Source organism: Somniosus microcephalus, chromosome 11 (genome assembly GCF_052327205.1).
Source record: "Somniosus microcephalus isolate GS21.2 chromosome 11, FLI_Smic_1.0, whole genome shotgun sequence".
Taxonomy (NCBI): Eukaryota; Metazoa; Chordata; class Chondrichthyes; order Squaliformes; family Somniosidae; genus Somniosus; species Somniosus microcephalus.
The window spans coordinates 207,951,811-207,974,093 of record NC_140997.1 but is presented as its reverse complement, the minus strand read 5'-3'; the positions used below and the strand labels follow the sequence as shown (position 1 = coordinate 207,974,093).

The 22,283-nt window shown below is 46.5% G+C and overlaps 1 protein-coding gene across 1 annotated transcript in view; it reads right to left on the bottom strand.

Moving 5' to 3' along the window:
- Positions 1-22,283, bottom strand: part of LOC147111163 (uncharacterized) — a 62,963-nt gene that overhangs the window by 27,948 nt on the left and 12,732 nt on the right. The window contains exon 2 of the mRNA XM_086001781.1: positions 5,387-5,453. Within this exon, the coding sequence (XP_085857907.1) occupies positions 5,387-5,453 (67 nt within the window). The remainder of the gene's footprint in view (positions 1-5,386; positions 5,454-22,283) is intronic.

Here is a 22,283-nt window from a genome sequence, read left to right as displayed (position 1 = left end):
TCCCTGCTTTTATACTCCATCCCCCTTGCAATAAAAGCCAAGATTCCATTGGCCTTCCTGATCACCTGCTGTACCTGCATACTAACCTTCTGTGTTTCATGCACCAGGACCCCCAGATCCCTTTGTACTGTAACACTTTGCAGTTTCTCTCCATTTAGATAATAACTTGCTCTTTGATTTTTTCTGCCAAAGTGCATAACCTCACACTTTCCAACATTATATTCCATCTGCCAAATTTTTGCCCACTCACTTAGCCTGTCTATGTCCTTTTGCAGGTTTTTTATGTCCTCCTCACTCACTGCTTTCCCTCCTATCTTTGTATCGTCGGCAAACTTGGATACGTTGCACTCGGTCCCTTCCTCCAAATCGTTAATATAGATTGTAAAGAGTTGGGGTCCCAGCACTGACCCCTGCGGAACACCACTAGTTACTGATTGCCAACCAGAGAATGAACCATTTATCCCAACTCTCTGTTTTCTGTTAGATAGCCAATCTTCCACCCATGCCAATATATTGCCCCCAATCCCGTGATATGTTATCTTGTGCAGTAATCTTTTGTGTGGCACCTTGTCAAATCCAGGTTTGGATCTCCAGTTCTTCATGTTCAAATCGCCGAAAGTTGAAGTGGGGTCTGGTGCATACTCATCTTTGATCAACTTATTAATGGACACTAAATAGCCACTAGAACCCGCTTCACTTTTCATAATTGTGTAGTGCGAGTCATAGCCCCAAATTCACACCTGATTTTCAGTGAGTTCCAGGTGTAATTTGAATTTGCCAGCATTTTTTCGGGGGGGTTCATTGCCGCTGGGTTTCCATCTTGTGATGATTGCACTGGCAGTTCGGTCATGGTCTGGGGCCTCCGATGTTTGCACTCAGCATTGTTACTGGGAACTCATTAGAATACATTGTGAAGTAAGATTTAAAAATGAGCGTAACAGGGCACGTTTAGTAGAACGCAATTGCGGCAGCAAAATGTGTAAAGACGAAATGTACTAATTATTCTATGTTTAATTGCAGAAATGACCATACCAGTTTAGAAAGATGAAACTTACAAAAAGAGGCACTGACATAACCCTTTTCTGGAAAAACGAAACTTAGTAGTGGTCAAGAGAGAGAGGGTCTCGTTTCTCAGAAATCACATGTCCTGATGACTCATTTCCAAGAAATCAGAGGGTCCACAGGCCCCTGCAGTGAAAAGTGAAACTTATGTTATAGGCTACTTTGTATAAGTTAGACACACCTAGTTAGTGATTAATGTATAGACTTTTAAATCGATTGGACCTCTGGAGTAGGAGGTCTCGGAAAATGTGTATAACTGTGTGAACCTCAAGAGGTTCGGTGGAGTCGGAGCCTTGTGTTGGGACGCAAGAGCCATAGCTCCCCAGGCCTGAATAAACCGTTTTGACTTCAATTATTGGGTCTGTCTTTCTTACAACAAGCCAGTGACGTCGACCATGTATATCACTTGGTCCGCACTTTGGGGGCTTACATCAATTGTAATGAGGAGGAGTGCTTTACTTTAGAGCCTGCAGCCTGGAGAATCTTTGAGGAGTGATTACAAGAGTTGCGAAAGAGATTTTGGAGCCGTTCTATTTTTTTACTTTTCAGCTGCATAGAGCTGACCGTGTCCCTGACTGCTTGAGGGAATTCTTTCCATCCCAACAAAGTAAGAGGTTTCAAGTACCCAGGTATGGGATTCCCAATGGGCATTTCCTTGTTTGTGAGGAGGAAGAGGAGTAATACAGGAAGGATGAAAGGAGGGTGAAGCAGCATTTGAGGACATTATGTCCTGCAAAATATAGGCCCGTATTTTCCGGTGCCTACGGGTGTGTACAAGGGACCTCGCAAGTGCTGGTTTCAGGCACGCGAAGCGCATGCGCTGAAAACCAGCATTTCCGATCTGTCAAGAATCCTCTTGACAGATCAGACGCCTGCCCTGGAGAAGGGCCTCTGCGGTGGAGAGTTCCACTCTGCAGAACCTCCGCCCACTGAAATCACTTAAAAATCTTACGCTTGGTAAAAGCAGGTGTAAGGTCTGCTTTTACCAGCATAAGTGTTTAAAAAAAAAATTAAACATTTTTCACTCATTTATAATTTAAAAATACTTTTAAAAAAGGAAAGTTTATTTTTAGCCCTGTAAAAAAACTTATTTAAAAAAAAATTAAATTTTTGTTTAAAATACTTAATTTAATGTAACTTTAACTCATTTTAAAAACGTGATGGTTTTTTAAAAATTCATTTAAGGTTTTACTGTGTTTTTAGGGTGATCTCTATTTATACTTTTGACAGGTCTATCTGTCAAAAGTATGAAGGGGGTTTCCCTTCTCCTATTGGCTCGCCTGGCCCACGTGATCCCAGGGACGCTTGCAAACCACCTGCGCCCCTGGGATACGTGGGCCCTGTGCATTTCGACTGTGGACAGGCCCAGGATCAGAAATGGCCGCACTTCGGGAGCCCTCAGGTAAGGGCGTAGATTTTTTTTCCCGATAGGAGGCGTCCACACGCAGGAAGCCTCCGACCAGAAAATACAGGCCATTACTTCCCTCTGAAAGGATTCACAAATTTCATGTTTCCCCCCCGAAGGTTTACTTTTGGTTTATTAAAGAAACCCTGGTTGGACTGAGTTTAAAATCCAGGGCTCAACAAGATGGCTGCGGTCAGTCTCATGGCCAAGGCCTGTAAGTTTCAGTTTGGACTCACAAACTTGGATTCCGATGACTGTGAGAAGGAACTTTCCAGAAAATTCGAATGCAGACAGACCTTCTTCATTTATGCATGAGAAGCAAACCCAGTGGCATTCGGGCCTCTGATTAAAACCCATCAAGGTTGTTTGCACAGACAATCAAGAGCAGGCTAGGCCTATTCAATATGTAATAGCTGCATTCAGACCTTCGTTAGAGAACATCAACACTGTTTGCAAACGATCAACGGGACATTCAAACTGGAATGGCCCCATCACGAAACCAGTTGGACAAAGGGGAACATTGATGAGACGTTTAAAACCGATTAACTGGCCATTCAGGTCGATGGGCCCAGATCGGTACCCTTTGTATGAGCTTCAACACGTCCAGGTCAGACAAAAGAAATGAGCTGATCTGGCGGGAGATAAGGGCTACCGGGAAGGGTATAACTAGTCCCTCGGGAGGCCATCTCTCTCTCTCTCTCTCGCCTCGCCTCCAGTGCCCTGCCGTATCATCAACCCAGCGAGAGGATCGTCAACGAAGAGCCCGTCCAGGGAAGTAGGACACCCGCAGTTATGTTTGAATTACTGGGGTATCTCTGCTCTGGGGCGGTGAAAACCTAAAAACATCGACAGGCAACAGGGCACGGAGCAAGCGTTTCAACATCCTAGACTGGTGAGCATCAATTTTCTGGCCCATCACAAGACAACCTAGATAGGTGTAAAAGGGTGGGAGTTAAGGGGAATTGCTAAAGTGTCATTTTAGTCATTTTCCCTCAATGTGTCTGTTTCTCCTCCCCCGTTAAGTGTAATTGTGTTGCATCCATAGTGATTTTTCTCTGTATAGTAACTGTTTCTCTATTTTAATAAACATTGGTTTTCTTTGCACCGAACCACTGGTCTCGTTTGTCTATATCGCTACTTGTAAATAAGTCCAGTGGTCAGAACCAAAGGGGAAGCGATTCGAACTGTACGGTGCTGGAGCAGCTCAGATACGACTGACTGGCCAGACACAAAACCCCAAACCAAAACCCCCTACACCTCCAAAGAATTTACAGGTCACGCTAGTTCTTACGAAGAGCTTAGTGAGGAACTCTGTGCAAGAACAGTGCACTTCATCAAAGAGACAATAGGACAGTGGCAACACAAGCAGAACGAGGTGCTTTCCCACAGATAAGAAAATCTTATAATTGCACTCACAGTTTCTGAACAACTGTGAATGCAATGGACATCACACATGAGCGGTTATCTATTGTTGGTGAACTACCCATAGCATGATTTGAGCCTGCCAGGGTCACAGCATTGGAGAAGTGGCAGGTTGGCTCATAGTTGGTACCTCGGGGACTACTGACTGTTATCCATCAAAGGTTACAATTGTTTTATGATTTATGATTCATTATTTGAAAGATTAACTGAGTTATATGAGTCTGGTGTCTTTATCAGTAATAATCCTAAATCTCACGAGTCAGTAAGATTTTGTTGCATTAAGACTTCCTTTGTTAAACATTACTGCAATACATCAAGATTCTTGCTGCTAGCTATGTGCTTAACAGTAGTCAAGAAAGCTATGGACAAATCAAGTGTTTTGTGGTCATTGTTTTTAATAAATAGGATCTCTTTAACAAAACATTCATTCGAGGATTCTTCCACACTGCATACATTGGAAAATCACAGCGAATTAAAAGACGTGTCAGTATTACTTCCACTATAACTAAATATGCCGTAATATAAACCGTTAAGATCTTTGGTGTACCAGCCTAACTATGATTAAAAGTTTTGCACCCAACATGCACTTCCTGTTGTCACTTTTACTTCCTGTGTTAAGATTTTATCATTCCTCAGAGTCAAGATTTTGTAACGGGTGTCACACCTCAGTGGTACTTTTAAACAGTTACTTTAAACTTACTTTAAACTCACTACTTTGACTTTACTCTGATTGGCTGATTCTTCCCATATGACTGCTGATCTTCCCAGTTTCATTGTTTTGCATTCTACCTCCCCTGGTGCTGTTCTCACTCTCCTGCGGCCAAAGTATTTCAAATGACTCTAAGTTTGGTTTGCTTTTAATTCCTATCCACCTTTTTATTTAATTAATTCATTTAGTGCCGAGTTGCTGCCATTTCTCCTGATTCAGTGTAATGTTATTTTCAATTCATGAAGCCCACATCTTTATTTAGTTAATTTTGTTGTTTGTCCTCAATTTACTTAATGCCTTGCCCCCTGCCATTGCTGACTTTCTTTAATTACGGTGCCATTTCTACTAATTCTGTGTAAAACCACTTTGAATTCATGAAGCCTCTGTCTTTATTTAATTAATTTTGCTGAGCTCCATCTTACTTTTACTAATTTAATAATTGCCAACTTTATTTAATTTGTTTCTCCCAGTTCTGCATTTTCGTATGTCATTTCAATATTTCTTTCGTATGTATATGGCTGTTTCATCCCAATCTCTCTAAAGCTACTCTTAATTCCTGAAGCCTTCATGTTTATTTGATTAATTTAGAGTTTCATGCCTTACTTTTTTTTTTACTTCAGTTCACTCGATTTGCCGGTGAAGCCATTTTATAATTACCCACTTCCTTACCTCAATTTTGTTCAGATTTCATCTGGTTCTCTGATATGATCACTTTTAAAGCACAAAGCATGAGGAAAAATCCAAAAGCAGGAGATGACTCAAACGAGTGGAAGTTATTAAGTACTTACGTGGTGTTGTTCTCTCGGCAGGACACCCCATCAAAACCGAGACTGCATTCTATGTCGTAAGCTGCAACTAACAAAGTAAGATAAAGTTGAAGAGAGATCTCATTCTAAACAATTGTGCTCAAGCAACAGTCACAGATGTAATACAAACACCTATTAGCGGTATAATAAATACGAGGCTCCATTTACTCATTGAAAATATTTTTAGCAAAGTTTTGTAGATGAAAACTGTCATGTAGGTGTAATCACGGGGCAGTAATATACAGGAAGGTAAGTTTTTATCACCACAAGCGAAAGTCAAGTTATAATCCCATTTCTGGGTGACTGAAGCGAATGATAAACCTGGGCCCTCAAGTCGCTTTCTGTCATTAGTTTATGGGGCCAATTTTAACCTTACCCTGAACGTAAGCTCGAGGAACAGCTCCTCATCTTTTGATTAAGCACTTTACAGCCTTCTGGACTCAGCATCGAGTTCAACAATTTCAGACCATAACCTCTGCCCCTATTTTTTCAGGCGGCAGCTGTTGATGATTCTGCCATCCCCATTTGCAACATTTAATCACTCCTGCCTTCCACCCTATCACAGGCTGTTCCTTTTGTTCTTTCCTCCCCTCCCTCCCCCCGCCTTTCCCTGCCCCTGTGCCTGGTTAAAACCTGTTACATCTCCAACTTTATCCAGTCCTGACCAAGGGTCACAGACTTGAAACGTTGACTCTGTTTCTCTCTCCATGGACGCTGCCTGGCCTGCTGAGTGTTTCCAGTATCTCGCTATTTAACCTTACCCTCCCAGTGGAAATCGGGCAGCTGAAGAGGACCTGACCTTCCGCGCTTTTCACCTGCTCAACTTAGCAGACAGCGAGGAAACCCGGCCAAAGCCAGCGGGGTCCCTTTTAACATATGCATGTCGGGTTCCAGTGACCTCATCGGGGCCCGTCTGCAAATTTTTACTAGTCAGCCTGAATGGGAAGCGACAGTGAGTTTCCTACCAGGCCAACCCAGCGAGGAAGCGGCTTGGGTTCTGGAGAGGCCAAAAAAAAGTATGTTTTTACATTTTTCTTTTACTTACCTTCTGGGGCCAGGAGGAGCATTTCTGCTCCCGCAGGCCTCACCAGGAAAGCTTAGACCTCTGCTGCGACAATCGCCCTCCCCCAGTCATGGTGCTCCCGCAGCGCTGTCCGGCCCGGCCCGGCAGCCAATCCTGACACTTGCTGTCAGCGGGCAGCCTCTGGGTGTGCAATTTTCCACAGCTTCCCGTCTAGGCTGGGTGAGAAGTCGGCTGGGGGAATTTAAATAAGGCCCGGGAGTTAAAATACACTGGGCCTAATTTTTGGAGCAGCTCCTGGAATGAACACTTTGGCCGCGATTTCCCCAACCTTGGCGGGTCCATGGTGGGTGACATTGGTGGTGGGCTGCGGCAACGTCAGTGGTGGGTTGCGGCGAAGTCGGTGGTGGGTTGCGGCGGCGTCGGTGGTGGGTTGCGACCCCGCTGCTGGCTCCAGTCCGCTGTCCAAAGTGATTTTACATTGATTGGGCTTGTTAAGCCCGCCCAGTGCATTTGCCAGCCAATTGAATGAAGCGGGCTGATGACATCACTTAATGACGTGTCATCAGCCGGTTTCCATAAAGGGACCATATGCAAATTTATTTTGACAGTTGTGCTGTCAGTGTTCTACAGCACTGAGGTGCTGCAAACACTGACAAGCACTGCACAGAGGCACAGGGCTGCACCCAGGCTCTCCCATGACTCCCTCCGTATGCTTACGGAGGTAGTCACAGCACACAGGGAGGTTCTCTTCCCTTCCAATGGGTGGAAGAGACCTCCCCAGGAGACCAACGCAGCCTGGTTGCACATTGCACAGGAGGGCAGAAGCAGGGCTGTCATCAGGAGGACCAGGCTGCAGTGGCGCAAACCTTTCAATGATCTCAGTAGATCATGAAACGTTACTGCAAAGCCACACTCAACCTCATCCTGCTGTGCCACTCATCACATCCCCATCACTCTGCCTTCCCTACCCTACTCCTGCACATCCTTACTCACACCAACTTACCTTGCACCTCCACCCATCCCTCTCTATCTACATTATCACTTCCACATCTCACTAGCCACCCCTCACACTCACCCTCATCCTAGTCCAATCATATCAACTAACAACACACAAGGGTAGGCACTTGTGTGTTTTAGCCAATGTTCATGTAAAGTTTTTGTTAATGTGCACAAATATTGGGGTAGTTGAAATCCCCTACTATTACTGCCCTATAGTTTTTGCACTTCTCAGAAATTTGTCTACATATTTGCTCTTCTATCTCCCTCTGACTACTTGAGGGTCTGTAGTACACTCCCAGCAGTGTGATTGCCCCTTTTTTGTTTTTCAATTTGACCCATATGGCCTCATTTGATGATCCCTCCAACATATCATCCCTCCTCACAGCTGTAATAGTTGGACGGAGTATCAATCAGGAAATAGTTGAGGCTTGTAATAAGGGAACATCAAAAATTATGGGGGATTTTAACTATCATATTAATTGGACAAATTAAATTGGGCAGGGCTGCCTTGAGGATGAGTTCATTGAGTGTATTAGGGATGGGTTTCTTGAGCAGTATGTAACTGAACCGACCAGGGGGCAAGCAACCTTAGATCTGGTCCTGTGTAACGAGACAGGATTAATTAAAAATGTCCTAGTAAAGGATCCCCTTGGAATGAGTGACCATAACATGGTTGAATTCCATATTCAATTAGAGGGTGAGAAGGTTGGATCTCAAACAAGCGTGCTAAGCTTGAATAAAGGAGACTATGAAGGTATGAGAGCGGAATTGAGTAGAGTGGATTGGGAAAATAGATTAAAGGGTAAGACAATACATGATCAGTGGTGTACATTTAAGGAGTTATTTTACAACTTCCAAAAGAAATATATTCCACTGAGAAGAAAAGGGTGTAAAAGAAAAGACAGCCATCCGTGGCTAAGTAAAGAAATTAAGGATAGTATTCGACTAAAAACAAGGGCATATAAGGTAACCAAATCTAGTGGGAGGATAGAGGATTGGGAAAACTTTAAAAGACAGCAAAAAATAACAAAAACATTGATTAAAAAAGGGAAGGTAGATTATGAAAGTAAGTTAGCAAAAAATATAAAAACAGATAGTAAGAGTTTTTATAGTTATATAAAAAGAAAAAGGGTGGCTAAAGTAAATGTTGGTCCCTTAGAGGATGAGACCGGGAAATTAATGGTGGGAAATATGGAGATGGCAAAAACACTGAATGAATATTTTGTATCAGTCTTTACAGTAGAGGACACTAAGAATATCCCAACATTGGACAAACAGGGGGCTATGGGGGGGAGGAGCTAAACACGATCAAAATCACTAAGGAAGTGGTACTCGGTAAAATAATGGGACTCAAGGCGGATAAATCAGCTGGACCTGATGGCTTACATCCTAGCGTCTTGAGGGAAGTGGCGGTAGGGATTGTGGATGCATTGGTAATAATTTTCCAAAACTCCCTGGACTCGGCAAAGGTCCCGGCAGACTGGAAAACTGCTAATGTAACACCCTTATTTAAAAAGGGCAGTAGACAGAAGGCTGGAAACTATAGACCGGTTAGCCTAACATCTGTGGTAGGTAAAATGTTGGAGTCCATTATTAAGGAGACAGTAACAGGACATTTGGATAATCATAATTTAATAGGACAAAGTCAGCATGGCTTTATGAAGGGGAAGTCATGTTTGACAAATTTGCTGGAGTTCTTTGAGGAAGTAACATATAGGGTGGATAAAGGGGAACCAGTGGGCGTAGTGTATTTAGACTTCCAAAAGGCATTTGATAAGGTGCCACACAAAAGATTATTGCTTAAGATAAAAAATCACGGGATTGGGGGTGATATTCTGGCATGGATAGAGGATTGGCTATCTAACAGAAGGCAGAGAGTTGGGATAAATGGTTCATTCTCAGACTGGCAATCAGTAACTAGTGGTGTTCCGCAGGGGTCAGTGCTGGGTCCCCAACTCTTTACAATCTATATTAACGATTTGGAGGAGGGGACCGAGTGTAACATATCAAAGTTTGCAGATGATACTAAGATGGGAGGGAAAGTAGTGAGTGAGGAGGACATAAAAAACCTGCAAGGGGACATAGACAGGCTAAGTAAGTGGGCAGAGATTTGGCAGATGGAATACAATACTGGAAAGTGTGAGGTTATGCACTTTGGCAGGAAAATCGTAGAGCAAGTTATTATCTTAATGGCAAGAAACTGGAAAGTACTTAAGTACAAAGGGATCTGGGGGTCCTGGTGCACGAAACTCAAAAGGTTTGTATGCAGTTGCAGCAAGTGATTAAGAAGCCCAATGGAATGTTGGCTTTCATTGCTAGGGGGATAGAATATAAAAATAGGGAGGTATTGCTTCAGTTGTACAAGGTATTGGTGAGACCGCACCTGGAATACTGCATACAGTTTTGGTGTCCATACTTAAGAAAAGACATACTTGCTCTCGAGTCAGTACAAAGAAGGTTCACTCGGTTAATCCCGGGGATGAGGGGATGGACATATGAGGAGAGGTTGAGTAGATTGGGACTCTACTCATTGGAGTTCAGAAGAGTGAGAGGCGATCTTATTGAAACATATAAGATTGTGAAGGGGTTGGATCGGGTGGATGCGGGGAGGATGTTCCCGATGATGGGTGAAACTAGAACTAGGGGGCATAGTCTTAGAATAAGGGGCTGCTCTTTCAAAACTGAGATGAGGAGGAACTACTTCACTCAGAGGGTGGTAGGTCCATGGAATATGCTGCCCCAAAAAGCTGTAGAAGCTACATCATTACATAAATTTAAAACAGAAATAGACAGTTTCCTAGAAGTAAAGGGAATTAAGGGTTATGGGGAGCGGGCAGGAATTTAGACATGAGTCTAGGTTCGGATCGGACATGGCCCTGTGGGTAGCGGAGCGGGCCCAGGGGCCGTGTAGCCTGATCCTGCTCCTATTTTGTGTGCCTAATTCTGTTAGATTCAGGAGATGGTTCTGTGATAGTAGATTGGCGGTTAGGATCAGATCAGCCATGATCTTATTGAATGGCGGAGTAGGCTCGAGGGGCCGATTGGCCTACTCCTGCTCCTATTTCTTATGTTCTTATGTTCTTATGTATGGCGATTTATGTGTTAAGAAACAAAGGATGGCTCTGGATGAAGTGTAAATTGCGCTGGCAGAATGAAAGACAGCTGCCATGTGGGGGAGAAAGAAAAACACACAGACAAAAAGTGTGGATAAAAAAAATATATATATATATATGATAGGGGCCGAGGTTATGATCTGAAATTGTTGAACTCTATGTTGAGTCCAGAAGGCTGTAAAGTGCCTAATCAAATGATGAGATGCTGTTCCTCGAGCTTACGCTGGGTTTCCGTGGAACAATGCAAGAGGCCGAGGACGGTGAGGTCTGAGTGGGGGTGGAGCGGTGAATTAAAGTGACAGGCGACCGGAAGCTCGGGGTCACCCTTACGGACTGAATGGAGGTGTTCCGTAAAGCGGTCGCCCAATCTGCGTTTGGTCTCCCCAATGTAGAGGAGACCACATCATGAGCAGTGAATACAGTATATTAAATTGCGAGAAGTACAAGTAAACCGCTGTTTCACCTGGAAGGGGTGTTTTGGGCCCTGGACAGTGGGAAGGGGGGAGGTATAAGGGCATGTGTTGCATCTCCTGCGCTTGCACGGGAAGGTGCCGGGCGAAGGGGAAGGGGTGTTGGGGGTGATAGAGGAGTGGACAAGGGTGTCGCGGAGGGAGCGGTCCCTACGGAATGCTGAAAGGGGAGGTGAGGGGAAGATGCGTTTGGTGGTGGGATCACGCTGGAGGTGACAGAAATGGCAGAGGATGATCCATTGAATGTGAAGGCTGGTGGGGTGAAAGGTGAGGACAAGGGGAACTCTATCGTGGTTCCGGGAGGGAGGGGCAGGGGTGAGGGCAGAAGTGCGGGAGATAGAACGGACATGGTCAAGGGCGGTGTCAACCACTGTAGAGGGGAATCCTCGGTTGAGGAAAGAGGAAGACATGTCAGAAGCAGTGGTATGGAAGGTGGCATCGTCAGAGCAGATGCGGCGGAGACGGAGAAACTGGGAGAATGGAATAGAGTCCTTACAGGAGGCGGGGTGGGAGGAAGTGTAGTCCAGGTCGCTGTGGGAGTCAGTGGGCTTGTAGTGAATGTTTGTCAATAACCTATCCCCAGAGATGGAGATGGAGAAGTCAAGGAAGGGAAGGAAAGAGTCGGAGATGGACCATGTGAAGGTCTATGGGGGGGGAGGAGCTAAACACGATCAAAATCACTAAGGAAGTGGTACTCAGTAAAATAATGGGACTCAAGGCGGATAAATCACCTGGACCTGATGGCTTACATCCTAGGGTCTTGAGGGAAGTGGCGGTAGGGATTGTGGATGCATTGGTAATAATTTTCCAAATCTCCCTGGACTCAGCAAAGGTCCCGGCAGACTGGAAAACTGCTAATGTAACACCCTTATTTAAAAAGGGCAGTAGACAGAAGGCTGGAAACTATAGGCCGGTTAGCCTAACATCTATGGTAGGTAAAATGTTGGAGTCCATTATTAAGGAGACAGTAACAGGACATTTGGATAATCATAATTTAATAGGACAAAGTCAGCATGGTTTTATGAAGGGGAAGTCATGTTTGACAAATTTGCTGGAGTTCTTTGAGGAAGTAACATATAGGGTGGATAAAGGGGAACCAGTGGGCGTAGTGTATTTAGTCTTCCAAAAGGCATTTGACAAGGTGCCACACAAAAGATTATTGCTTAAGATAAAAAATCACGGGATTGCGGGTAATATTCTGGCATGGATAGAGGATTGGCTATCTAACAGAAGGCAGAGAGTTGGGATAAATGGTTCATTCTCAGACTGGCAATCAGTAACTAGTGGTGTTCCGCAGGGTTCAGTGCTGGGTCCCCAATGCTTTACAATCTATATTAACGATTTGGAGGAGGGGACCGAGTGTAACATATCAAAGGTTGCAGATGATACTAAGATGGGAGGGAAAGTAGTGAGTGAGGAGGACATAATAAACCTGCAAGGGGACATAGACAGGCTAAGTAAGTGGGCAGAGATTTGGCAGATGGAAGACAATACTGGAAAGTGTGAGGTTATGCACTTTGGCAGGAAAAATCGTAGAGCAAATTATTATCTTAATGGCAAGAAACTGGAAAGTACTGAAGTACAAAGGGATCTGGGGGTCCTGGTGCACGAAACTCAAAAGGTTAGTATGCAGGTGCAGCAAGTGATTAAGAAGGCCAATGGAATGTTGGCTTTCATTGCTAGGGGGATAGAATATAAAAATAGGGAGGTATTGCTTCAGTTGTACAAGGTATTGGTGAGACCGCACCTGGAATACTGCATACAGTTTTGGTGTCCATACTTAAGAAAAGACATACTTGCTCTCGAGTCAGTACAAAGAAGGTTCACTAGGTTAATCCCGGGGATGAGGGGATGGACATATGAGGAGAGGTTGAGTAGATTGGGACTCTACTCATTGGAGTTCAGAAGAATGAGAGGCGATCTTATTGAAACATATAAGATTGTGAAGGGGTTGGATCGGGTGGATGCGGGGAGGATGTTCCCGATGATGGGTGAAACTAGAACTAGGGAGCATAGTCTTAGAATAAGGGGCTGCTCTTTCAAAACTGAGATGAGGAGGAACTACTTCACTCAGAGGGTGGTAGGTCCATGGAATATGCTGCCCCAAAAAGCTGTAGAAGGTACATCATTACATAAATTTAAAACAGAAATAGACAGTTTCCTAGAAGTAAAGGGAATTAACGGTTACGGGGAGCGGGCAGGAATTTGGACATGAGTCTAGGTTCGAATCGGTCATGGCCCTGTGGGTAGCGGAGCGGGCCCAGGGGCCGTGTAGCCTGATCCTGCTCCTATTTCATGTGTCTAATTCTGTTAGATTCAGGAGATAGTTCTGTGATAGTAGATTGGCGGTTAGGATCAGATCAGCCATGATCTTATTGAATGGCGGAGCAGGCTCGAGGGGCCGATTGGCCTACTCCTGCTCCTATTTCTTATGTTCTTATGTTCTAAGGTGAGGGAAGGGTGGAAATTGGAAGCAAAATGAATGAAATTTTCTCGTTCAGGGCGAGAGCAGGAGACGGCACCGATACAGTCATCAATGTACTGGAAAAAGAGGTGAGGGTGGGGACCTGAGTAGGACTGAAACAAAGAGTGTTCCACATATCCCACGAAAAGGCAGGCATGGCTAGGACTCATGCAGGTTCCCATAGCAGCACCTTTGATTTGGAGGAAGTGAGTGGAGTCAACGGAGAAGTTGTTCAATGTGAGAACAAGTTCAGCCAGGCGGAGGAGGATGGTGGTGGATGGGGACTGGTTGGGCCTCTGTTCAAGGAAGAAGTGGAGCGCCCTCAGGCCATCCTGGTGGGGGATGGAGGTGTAGAGGGATTATACTTCCATAGTGAAAAGGAGGTGGTTGGGGCCAGGAAACTGGAAACTGTTAAAAGTGGCGGAGGGCATTGTTAGATCTGTGATTCTGAGAGTATGGCGTTTTTCAATAACCACACGGATGCTGTAACTTAACAATAAACACATATTTACTGGAGGAGGGTAGTCTCAAGACTGGGGGTACAGAGGCATGCGCAAGGCTTATACACAGGTGTGGTCACTGCCGGTACTACAGCATACAGGAGCTGTAAAAGTAGTTCTGTCTTAAAGGTACATACACTACAATTCCTCCCCTTTTAGATTAGTAGTACCCCTAATATTCAAATAACAATTAACACTTTAACATGTACATTAAACAACAATAGTCCATTTATAGATTCAGTCTTTGGGGCGGCTTCCTGACCCTTTCGGGATAGCGCCTTTCCTGAGGTTCTTGTTCTTGGTGCAGAGGCGATTCTGGCCCCTTTTCATCGGGTAGTTCATCGGTTTCCACTGCTACTGGTTCTGAGATAAATGCTACCGGTGTGTCGGGTTCATCCCCAGGTACTCGAGACATGGGGTTGACTCGTTCCTGTGACGCTAAGATCTGATCGACGTGGCATCTCACAATGTTCTCCCCGACATCCACTGTGTACATTAATGGCCCCTGCCTTGTGCATATCGTTCCGGGTTGCCATTTCTCTGTTCGGTAGTCACGGGCCAAGACTGGTTGTCCTACATTGAAACTCCTTGTCGGCTTCTCATTGATGTGCTGGAATTGTTTGTCCTCAACATTTCTTCGCACATTTGGTCTGAGCAAGTCCAGACGAGATCTCAACCTTCGGTTAAAGAACATCATGGCCGGGGTCTGGTTGGTAACTGCATGTGTCGCGTTTCGGTAGGCTAATAAGAAATTGTCCACCTTATGCTGTAGTGGAATTTCATCGTCGCACATGGCCTTTATCGCCTTCTTAAAGGTTTGTACGAACCTCTCAGCCAATCCATTTGTGGCTGGATGATACGGGGCGGATGTGTAATGCCTTACCCCATTCCTTCTCATAAATTTTCAAAACTCTTCGGACACACACTGTGGTCCATTATCAGAGCAAATCTGCTCTGGCAAGCCGTTTCTGGCAAATATGGTCCGTAGGACTGCAATCGTTTTCTCTGTAGTGGTTGAGGACATTTTTATCACCTCAGGCCACTTCGAATGAGCATCCACTGCTATTAAGAACATTGAGTCCATGAATGGACCAGCGAAATCAATATGCACCCGTTGCCATGGAGAGGAGGGCCACTCCCATGGGTGTAGAGGGGCATGTGGTGGTGCATTTTGGACCTTCTGGCATCCTGAGCAGCTCTTGGTTAGGTCTTCGATTTGTTGATCGATTCCCGGCCACCACACATAAGCCCTAGCAAGGCTTTTCATTTTCACTCCCCCCAGATGACCTTCATGTAGCTCATTTAGCACTCTCTCCCTTAACTTGGGTGGAATCACCACTCTGGATCCACACATCACTGTCCCCTGGCATACTGACAGCTGCTCTCTTCTGGATGAGAATGCTGGCAACAGTGAGTCGCCATGTGTTGGCCATCCCCTCACCGTCAAATCATATACCCGAGAGAGCGTCAGATCATTGCGGGTCTCCTTCTCTATATCCGTGTTTGTTACTGGCAATCGTTCAATTATTGACGAATAAAATATCTCGATAGGGTCCACTGCTGGTGCTTCCTCCACAATAGGCAGTGGCAGGCGTGATAGCCCATCAGCGTTTCCATGCTGTTTCGTGCCTTTATATTCTATTTCATATTGATTCGCCCCTAGAAACAGGGCCCATCTTTGTAACCGTTGTGCAGTCATCACTGGAACGCCCTTCTTAGGATTAAAGATGGAGACAAGTGGTTGGAGGTCAGTCAGCAAGGTGAACTTCTGCCCATGCAGATAGTGGTTGAATTTTTTTACTCCCCATACTAGGCTGAGGGCCTCCCTGTCAATCTGGGCGTAGTTGCGCTCGGCTGAGGTTAGTGACCGAGACGCAAATGCTACTGGCCTCTCCAACCCGTCTGGGAATTTGTGCGACAGCACCGCTCCAATACCATAGGGTGATGCATCACATGCCAAACAAATTGGTAGTGCTGGGTTGAAATGGGCCAACACCTCTTTTGATGTGATCAATTCTTTACACTTCTGGAAAGCTCGTCTACGTTCGTCATTCCACTTCCATGGTACCCCTGTTTGCAGTAGGGTGTTCAGTGGGTCTAATACCGTGGACAAATTTGGTAAGAACTTGTGGTAGTAGTTTACCAGCCTGAGGAACGACCTCAGTTGTGACACATTTTCCGGTGCTGGAGCCTTGACTACTGCCTCAATCTTTTCAGGGGACTTATGTAACCCCTCTTCATCGATGACGTGGCCACAATACGAGATCTGTTTCTGGAAAAACTTGCACTAGTGGCGATTAGCTCGTAGCCCATACTCCTTTAATCTGGTGAGCACCTTCTCCAAGTTGGCGAGGTGATCACTGTCATTTACGCCCATGACCAGGATGTCGTCCAAATAACACTGGGTCCCTGGAATGCCTTGCAGGACTTGATCCATTGCCCTTTGCCAGATAGCCGGAGCCGATGCTACCCCGAACACCAGCCGGTTGTATTGATAGAGACCTTTATGAGTGTTAATCGTAAGGTATTGTTTCGAAGCTTCTTCTACCTCCATTTGCAGGTACGCCTGGGCTAGATCAATTTTGGTGAAGCGTTTACCTCCAGATAGCAAGGCGAAAATATCCTCAATTCGTGGAAGCGGATATTGTACCATGTGAAGGACTGGGTTCACTGTCACCTTAAAATCCCCACAGATGCGGACATTCTTTGGTTCCCCAGGTGTATTACTCAACGACCTCTTTATTACAGGAACGATGGGTGTAGCCCACTTGCTCCAGTCCACTTTGGACAGTACTCCTGAACGTTCCAACCCTTCCAGCTCTGCTTCGACAGCTGGTCTGATCGCATAAGGCACTTGTCTGGCCTTAAGAAACTTTGGGCTTGCATTTTCCTCTATTTTAATCATTGCTGTTATGCCTTTCAGTGTTCCGAGTCCCTCCTGGAACACTTCTTTTGCGTCAGTTAGCATTTTTGACAGTCGTCCAGGTGTGACGTCGTCATCCTTTTTGGCCTCAACCTTCAGTGCCTGTATGGAATGCCAATCTAATTGTATCTTCCGGATCCATTCACGTCCTAGCAGTGGTGGTCCTCCATCTGGCAATACATATATATCCATTTTAGGTATTTCCTGGCCTTTATATATCACTTTCACCCTTATTTTTACTTTGGGGTAGACTTTTTGCCTCGTGTACGTCTTCAAGACAATCTCTGTAGCTTTCAAGGGTATATGTGATAATAGCCGCTTGTAGTCCCTTTGGTTTATGACTGTTAGGGCTGATCCTGTATCCAATTCCATTTTCACTTGGACTCCATCTCTATTGAGTGTAACCCAGATAGTCTGGTGATCCTCCATTTTGGTTACCTTATGTCGTTTCAGACAACCCAGCTCCTTGCTTCCGGAGTCTGTGTCACTTTTCTGTTCGTCTGAACTACTGGTGTACCTTTTTATACTTCTCCTGTGGAGATTTCTTACTGTTGGTTTTCTTCCCAGACCTGCAGACTCTTGCTATGTGTCCTGCTTTTCCACACTGTCTGCACACTTGGTCCTTGAACCAACAATCCTTCTGGTCACATGTTGTTCTGCCGCAGCGATAGCACTTCCCTGTTCCATAGGACATTTCATTGGTGCCATATTCTTGCGGTCTCCGTTGTATCTCTGCAGCGACCCTTGCGGCTGCTTCGTGTGATACTGCCATACTGAAAGCCTTGTCCAGCGTAAGATCCTTTTCTGATAGAAGCCGTTTCTGGGTTCCTTCACTTTGTAGCCCACACACAAACTTGTCCCTTAACGTACCTGCTAGTCCCGCTCCAAACTGGCAGTGTTTCGATAGCTTGCGCAGTTCCGTCAGGTACTCAGCATTGCTTTCGTCTTTGTGTTGGTTCCTTTTATGGAACTTAAATCGTTCTGCTATCAGCAGCGGTGTGGGGTTTAAGTGGTCCTGTAGGATTTCTACTATGCTTTCTGTTGTGTATGTACCTTTAAGGGAATAACTGGTCTTAGACTGCAGTACCGGCAGTGACCACCCCTGTATAAAAGGCCCTAGCAGGCTTCTGTAGTTTCAGTTTCAAGCTGCCTCTTGTTCAGTAAAGTACCTGTTAAACTGTTCTCCTGAAGTCCGTGTATTATTGAGGCGCGGACTTTACAGTGGCGACGAGTAAGTTCGAACTCACCTGCAGTGTGGCATCATCTCACAGGGATCTTGCCTGAAAGGAAGGTCCTGGAAGGTCGTAGTCTGAGCAACGGGCGTCGACCGAGGGCAACCGCCCAAAGAATCCATCGGTGTTTGGAGAATTGCGGGAGAGATTGTGGTTCCAGCGAATCGTGCTGGTAGCAGGTAGCGCGCTGACCCTTCCGGACTGCGGCGGGCTCAAGCTCGATCGAGCGGCTCTACAAATCGGGCCGCGCAGCGTCGTCGGGAAAAGAAAACAAGAGAGAGAGGGTCGAGCGCACAGGGCGCGGTCGGTGCTCGAGAACAGGACAGCGGAGAGAAACTAAACGGGGGGGAAGGAAAGCGAGACGCGCCGAAGCTGCGGGTCGCCGCCATTACCCCGTAGAACGCTAGGAGCAGCGTGGCAGTAAGGGGAAGAAGGAAAAGCGTGGGAGGCGCCATTTTATCCCATTGGGGAAGAAGCAAAAGCGCAGGAGGCGCCATTTTATTCCATTGGGGAAGAAGCAAAAGCGCAGGAGGCGCCATTTTAAATCGCCCAAGATCCCGAAAAGTGGCAGTATCACTGCTTTCGACAACGAGGTAGAAGACTGGACCACGTATGAGGAAAGAATTGAAGTGTACTGCAAGGCAAATGAGGTGGCTGATGGAAAGAGGGCGTCGGTATTATTAAATCTGATGGGTGCGAGTACGTACGGCCTATTGCGGAATTTAATTACCCCAGCTAAACCAATGGAGAAAAGTTTTGAGGAGCTTGTTCATATCTTACAGGAACATATAAGCCCTACACCACTGCTGATAGCAGAAAGATTCAAGTTCCATAAAAGAAACCAGCACAAAGATGAGAGCAATGCTGACTATCTTACGGAACTACGCAAGTTATCGAAGCACTGCCAGTTCGGAGCAGGACTGGCAGACACCTTACGGGATAAGTTTGTCTGCGGGCTCCAGAGTGAAGGAACCCAGAAACGACTACTTTCAAAAAAGGACCTGACGCTAGAACAGGCTTTCAGCGTGGCAGTATCCTACGAAGCAGCAGCACGGGGAGCTGCGGAAATACAACAGAAACCACAAGAATACAGCGCTAACGAAATGGCGTATGGAGCCGAAAAGTGCTATCGCTGCGGCAGAACAACCCATGAGCAGAAGGACTGCTGGTTTAAAGACAAAATATGCAGGCAATGCGGGAAAATGGGACATATAGCAAGAGTCTGCAGGTCGGGAAAGAAGACCAACACGACAAGAACTACTAAGGAACAATACAGGAAAGTAAAGAAACTGACAGATAGTAGTTCAGAAGATCAGGAGAGTGATAAGGACTCTGGGAGCAGGCGACTAAGTTGTTTAATGTTACACAACGTGATCGCAAAAGAAGATCACCGAACCATTTGGGTCACCCTTATGCTAGCAGGGTCCCCAGTGAAGATGGAATTGGACACAGGATCAGCCCTAACTGTCATGAATCGACGAGACTATGAGCGGCTATTCTCACACATACCCTTAAAGGACACGTCCATTGTATTGAAGACATACACAGGGCAAAAGGTCTACCCCAGAGGAAAAATAAGGGTGCCAGTTGAATATAACGGAAAGGAAACACAGAAACTATACATGTATATACTACGAGATGGAGGACCACCATTATTGGGACCTGAATGGATCCGAAGACTACAATTGGATTGGCATTCCATTCTGGCACTAACTGTGACTGACAAAAAAGATGATGACGTCGCACCTGGACGTCTGTCACAAATTCTATCTGACGCAGAAGAGGTGTTCCAACAAGGACTTGGGACTCTAAAAGGAGTAAAGGCAACCATAAAGATTGAGGATAACGCAATCCCAAAATTTTTCAAGGCCAGACCGGTGCCATACGCGATACGCCCAGCTGTGGAAGCTGAACTGGAGAGTCTGGAGCGTTCGGGGGTGCTGTCTAAGGTGGACTGGAGCGAGTGGGCCACACCCATCGTTCCTGCAATGAAGAAAGCATTGAGCAGCATGCCTGGGGAGCCAAGGAAGGTTCGCATCTGTGGGGACTTCAAGGTGACTGTGAACCCAGTCCTGCACACAGTACAGTATCCGCTTCCGCGGATAGAAGATATTTTTGCCTCACTATCTGGAGGGAAGCATTTACAAAGATTGACCTGGCTCAAGCGTATCTACAAATGGAGGTAGAAGAAGCATCTAGGAAATACCTCACGATAAACACTCACAAAGGCCTTTACCAGTACAATCGACTGGTATTTGGGGTAGCATCGGCCCCAGCTATGTGGCAGAGGGCAATGGAACAAGTCCTGCAAGGGATCCCGGGGACCCAGTGTTATTTGGACGACATCCTGGTTATGGGCGAAAATGACAATGAACACCTTGCCAACCTGGAACAGGTGCTCACGAGATTGCAGGAATATGGGCTACGAGCCAACCGTCCCAAATGCGAGTTCTTCAGGAGACAAATCTCGTATTGTGGCCACATGATTGATGAGGAAGGGTTGCATAAGTCGCTGGACAAGATTGAGGCTGTAGTCAAGGCTCCAGCACCAGAAAATGTGTCGCAACTGAGGTAGTTCCTCGGGTTGGTGAACTACTACCATAAGTTCTTGCCGAATTTATCTACAATTCTGCACCCACTGAACGCCCTCCTTCAAACTGGTGTAACATGGAAATGGAGTGATGAGTGTAAGCGTGCCTTTCAGGAATGTAAATGCCAAATCACTTCAAAAGAAGTATTGGCCCACTACAACCCAACACTACCGATTCGGTTGGCATGTGATGCGTCACCTTACGGCATTGGAGCGGTGCTGTCACAGAAATTCTGTGACGGTTCAGAGAGGCCAATAGCCTTTGCATCGCGCTCGCTAACCTCAGCCGAACGCAAGTATTGAGAAGGAAACCCGAAATGACCCGACACTCTCTCGGGTCTATGATTTGACGGTGAAGGGATGGCCAGCATATGGCGACTCACTGTTGCCAGCATTCTCGCCAAGGCGAGAACAGCACATCAGTATGACATAGAGTACAAAGGTACGAAACAACATGGAAACGCTGATGGGCTGTCGCGCCTACCGTTGCCTACAGCGGAAGAAGCACCTGCAGTGGACCCGGTGGAGATATTCCATGCGACCATAGTCGAATGTTTGCCTGTTACAAACGCAAGTATTGAGAAGGAAACCCGAAATGACCCGACACTCTCTCGGGTCTATGATTTGACGGTGAAGGGATGGCCAGCATATGGTGACTCACTGTTGCCAGCATTCTCGCCACAGAGGGAACAGCTGTCAGTGTGCCGGGGAACCTTGATGTGTGGATCCCGAGTGGTAATTCCACCCAAGTTGAGAGATAGAGTACTCAATGAGCTTCACGAGGGTCATCTGGGAGGGGTAAAAATGAAGAGCCTAGCCAGGGCATTTGTGTGGTGGCCGGGAATCGATAAAGAAATCGAGGATATGACCAAGAGATGCACAGGATGCCAGAAGGTCCAAAACACTCCACCACAGGCCCCGCTACATCCATGGGAGTGGCCCTCATCTCCATGGCAACGGGTACACATTGATTTCGCTGGTCCATTTATGGACTCAATGGCCTAGAAATTGAGTGGGCTTTGCGCCCATTTTGCGGCGCTAGAGGTCATTGCGCTGGACTTACAGCCGGTTCAGAAATTCCCTGGGGCCCTACCATCGGCGGTAGACCGGTTGCGCTGCGCCGGCACCGATGACGTCATCGGTGTGCGCAGCGTCCCGGTTGCCGTGGTGACGGGCCCCAGCGCCGAAATTGAGTTGCGGCCGCCTCGCGCGTGGCAGCCGCAACTAAGACTCTGGCAAACGAGTCTTACAGGAGTTTGCGCCGGCGCATTAAGGTCGCGCGGCGGCCGGCCGCTTTCCCGCCGGCCGCCTGCCCGCACCTCCCTCCCCGGACTCCTCCACCACCCCCCGTGGAACAGATGCTTCTGGGCTGCGAGCCCGGCACTTCCCCGAGGTGCCGGGCTCATTTTTGTGAAGATTTTACCGGCCAGCGGGCGGGTGCAGGCAGCTCCTCCTTAACTGAAGGAGGAGGCCTGCACTTCCCGAGCCTGCCGCACCGCATCGGGCGCCGCAGCGCCGGAATAGCGCCGCAATGCGGCAGGTAGCGCCCATTTTCAGGCGCAAA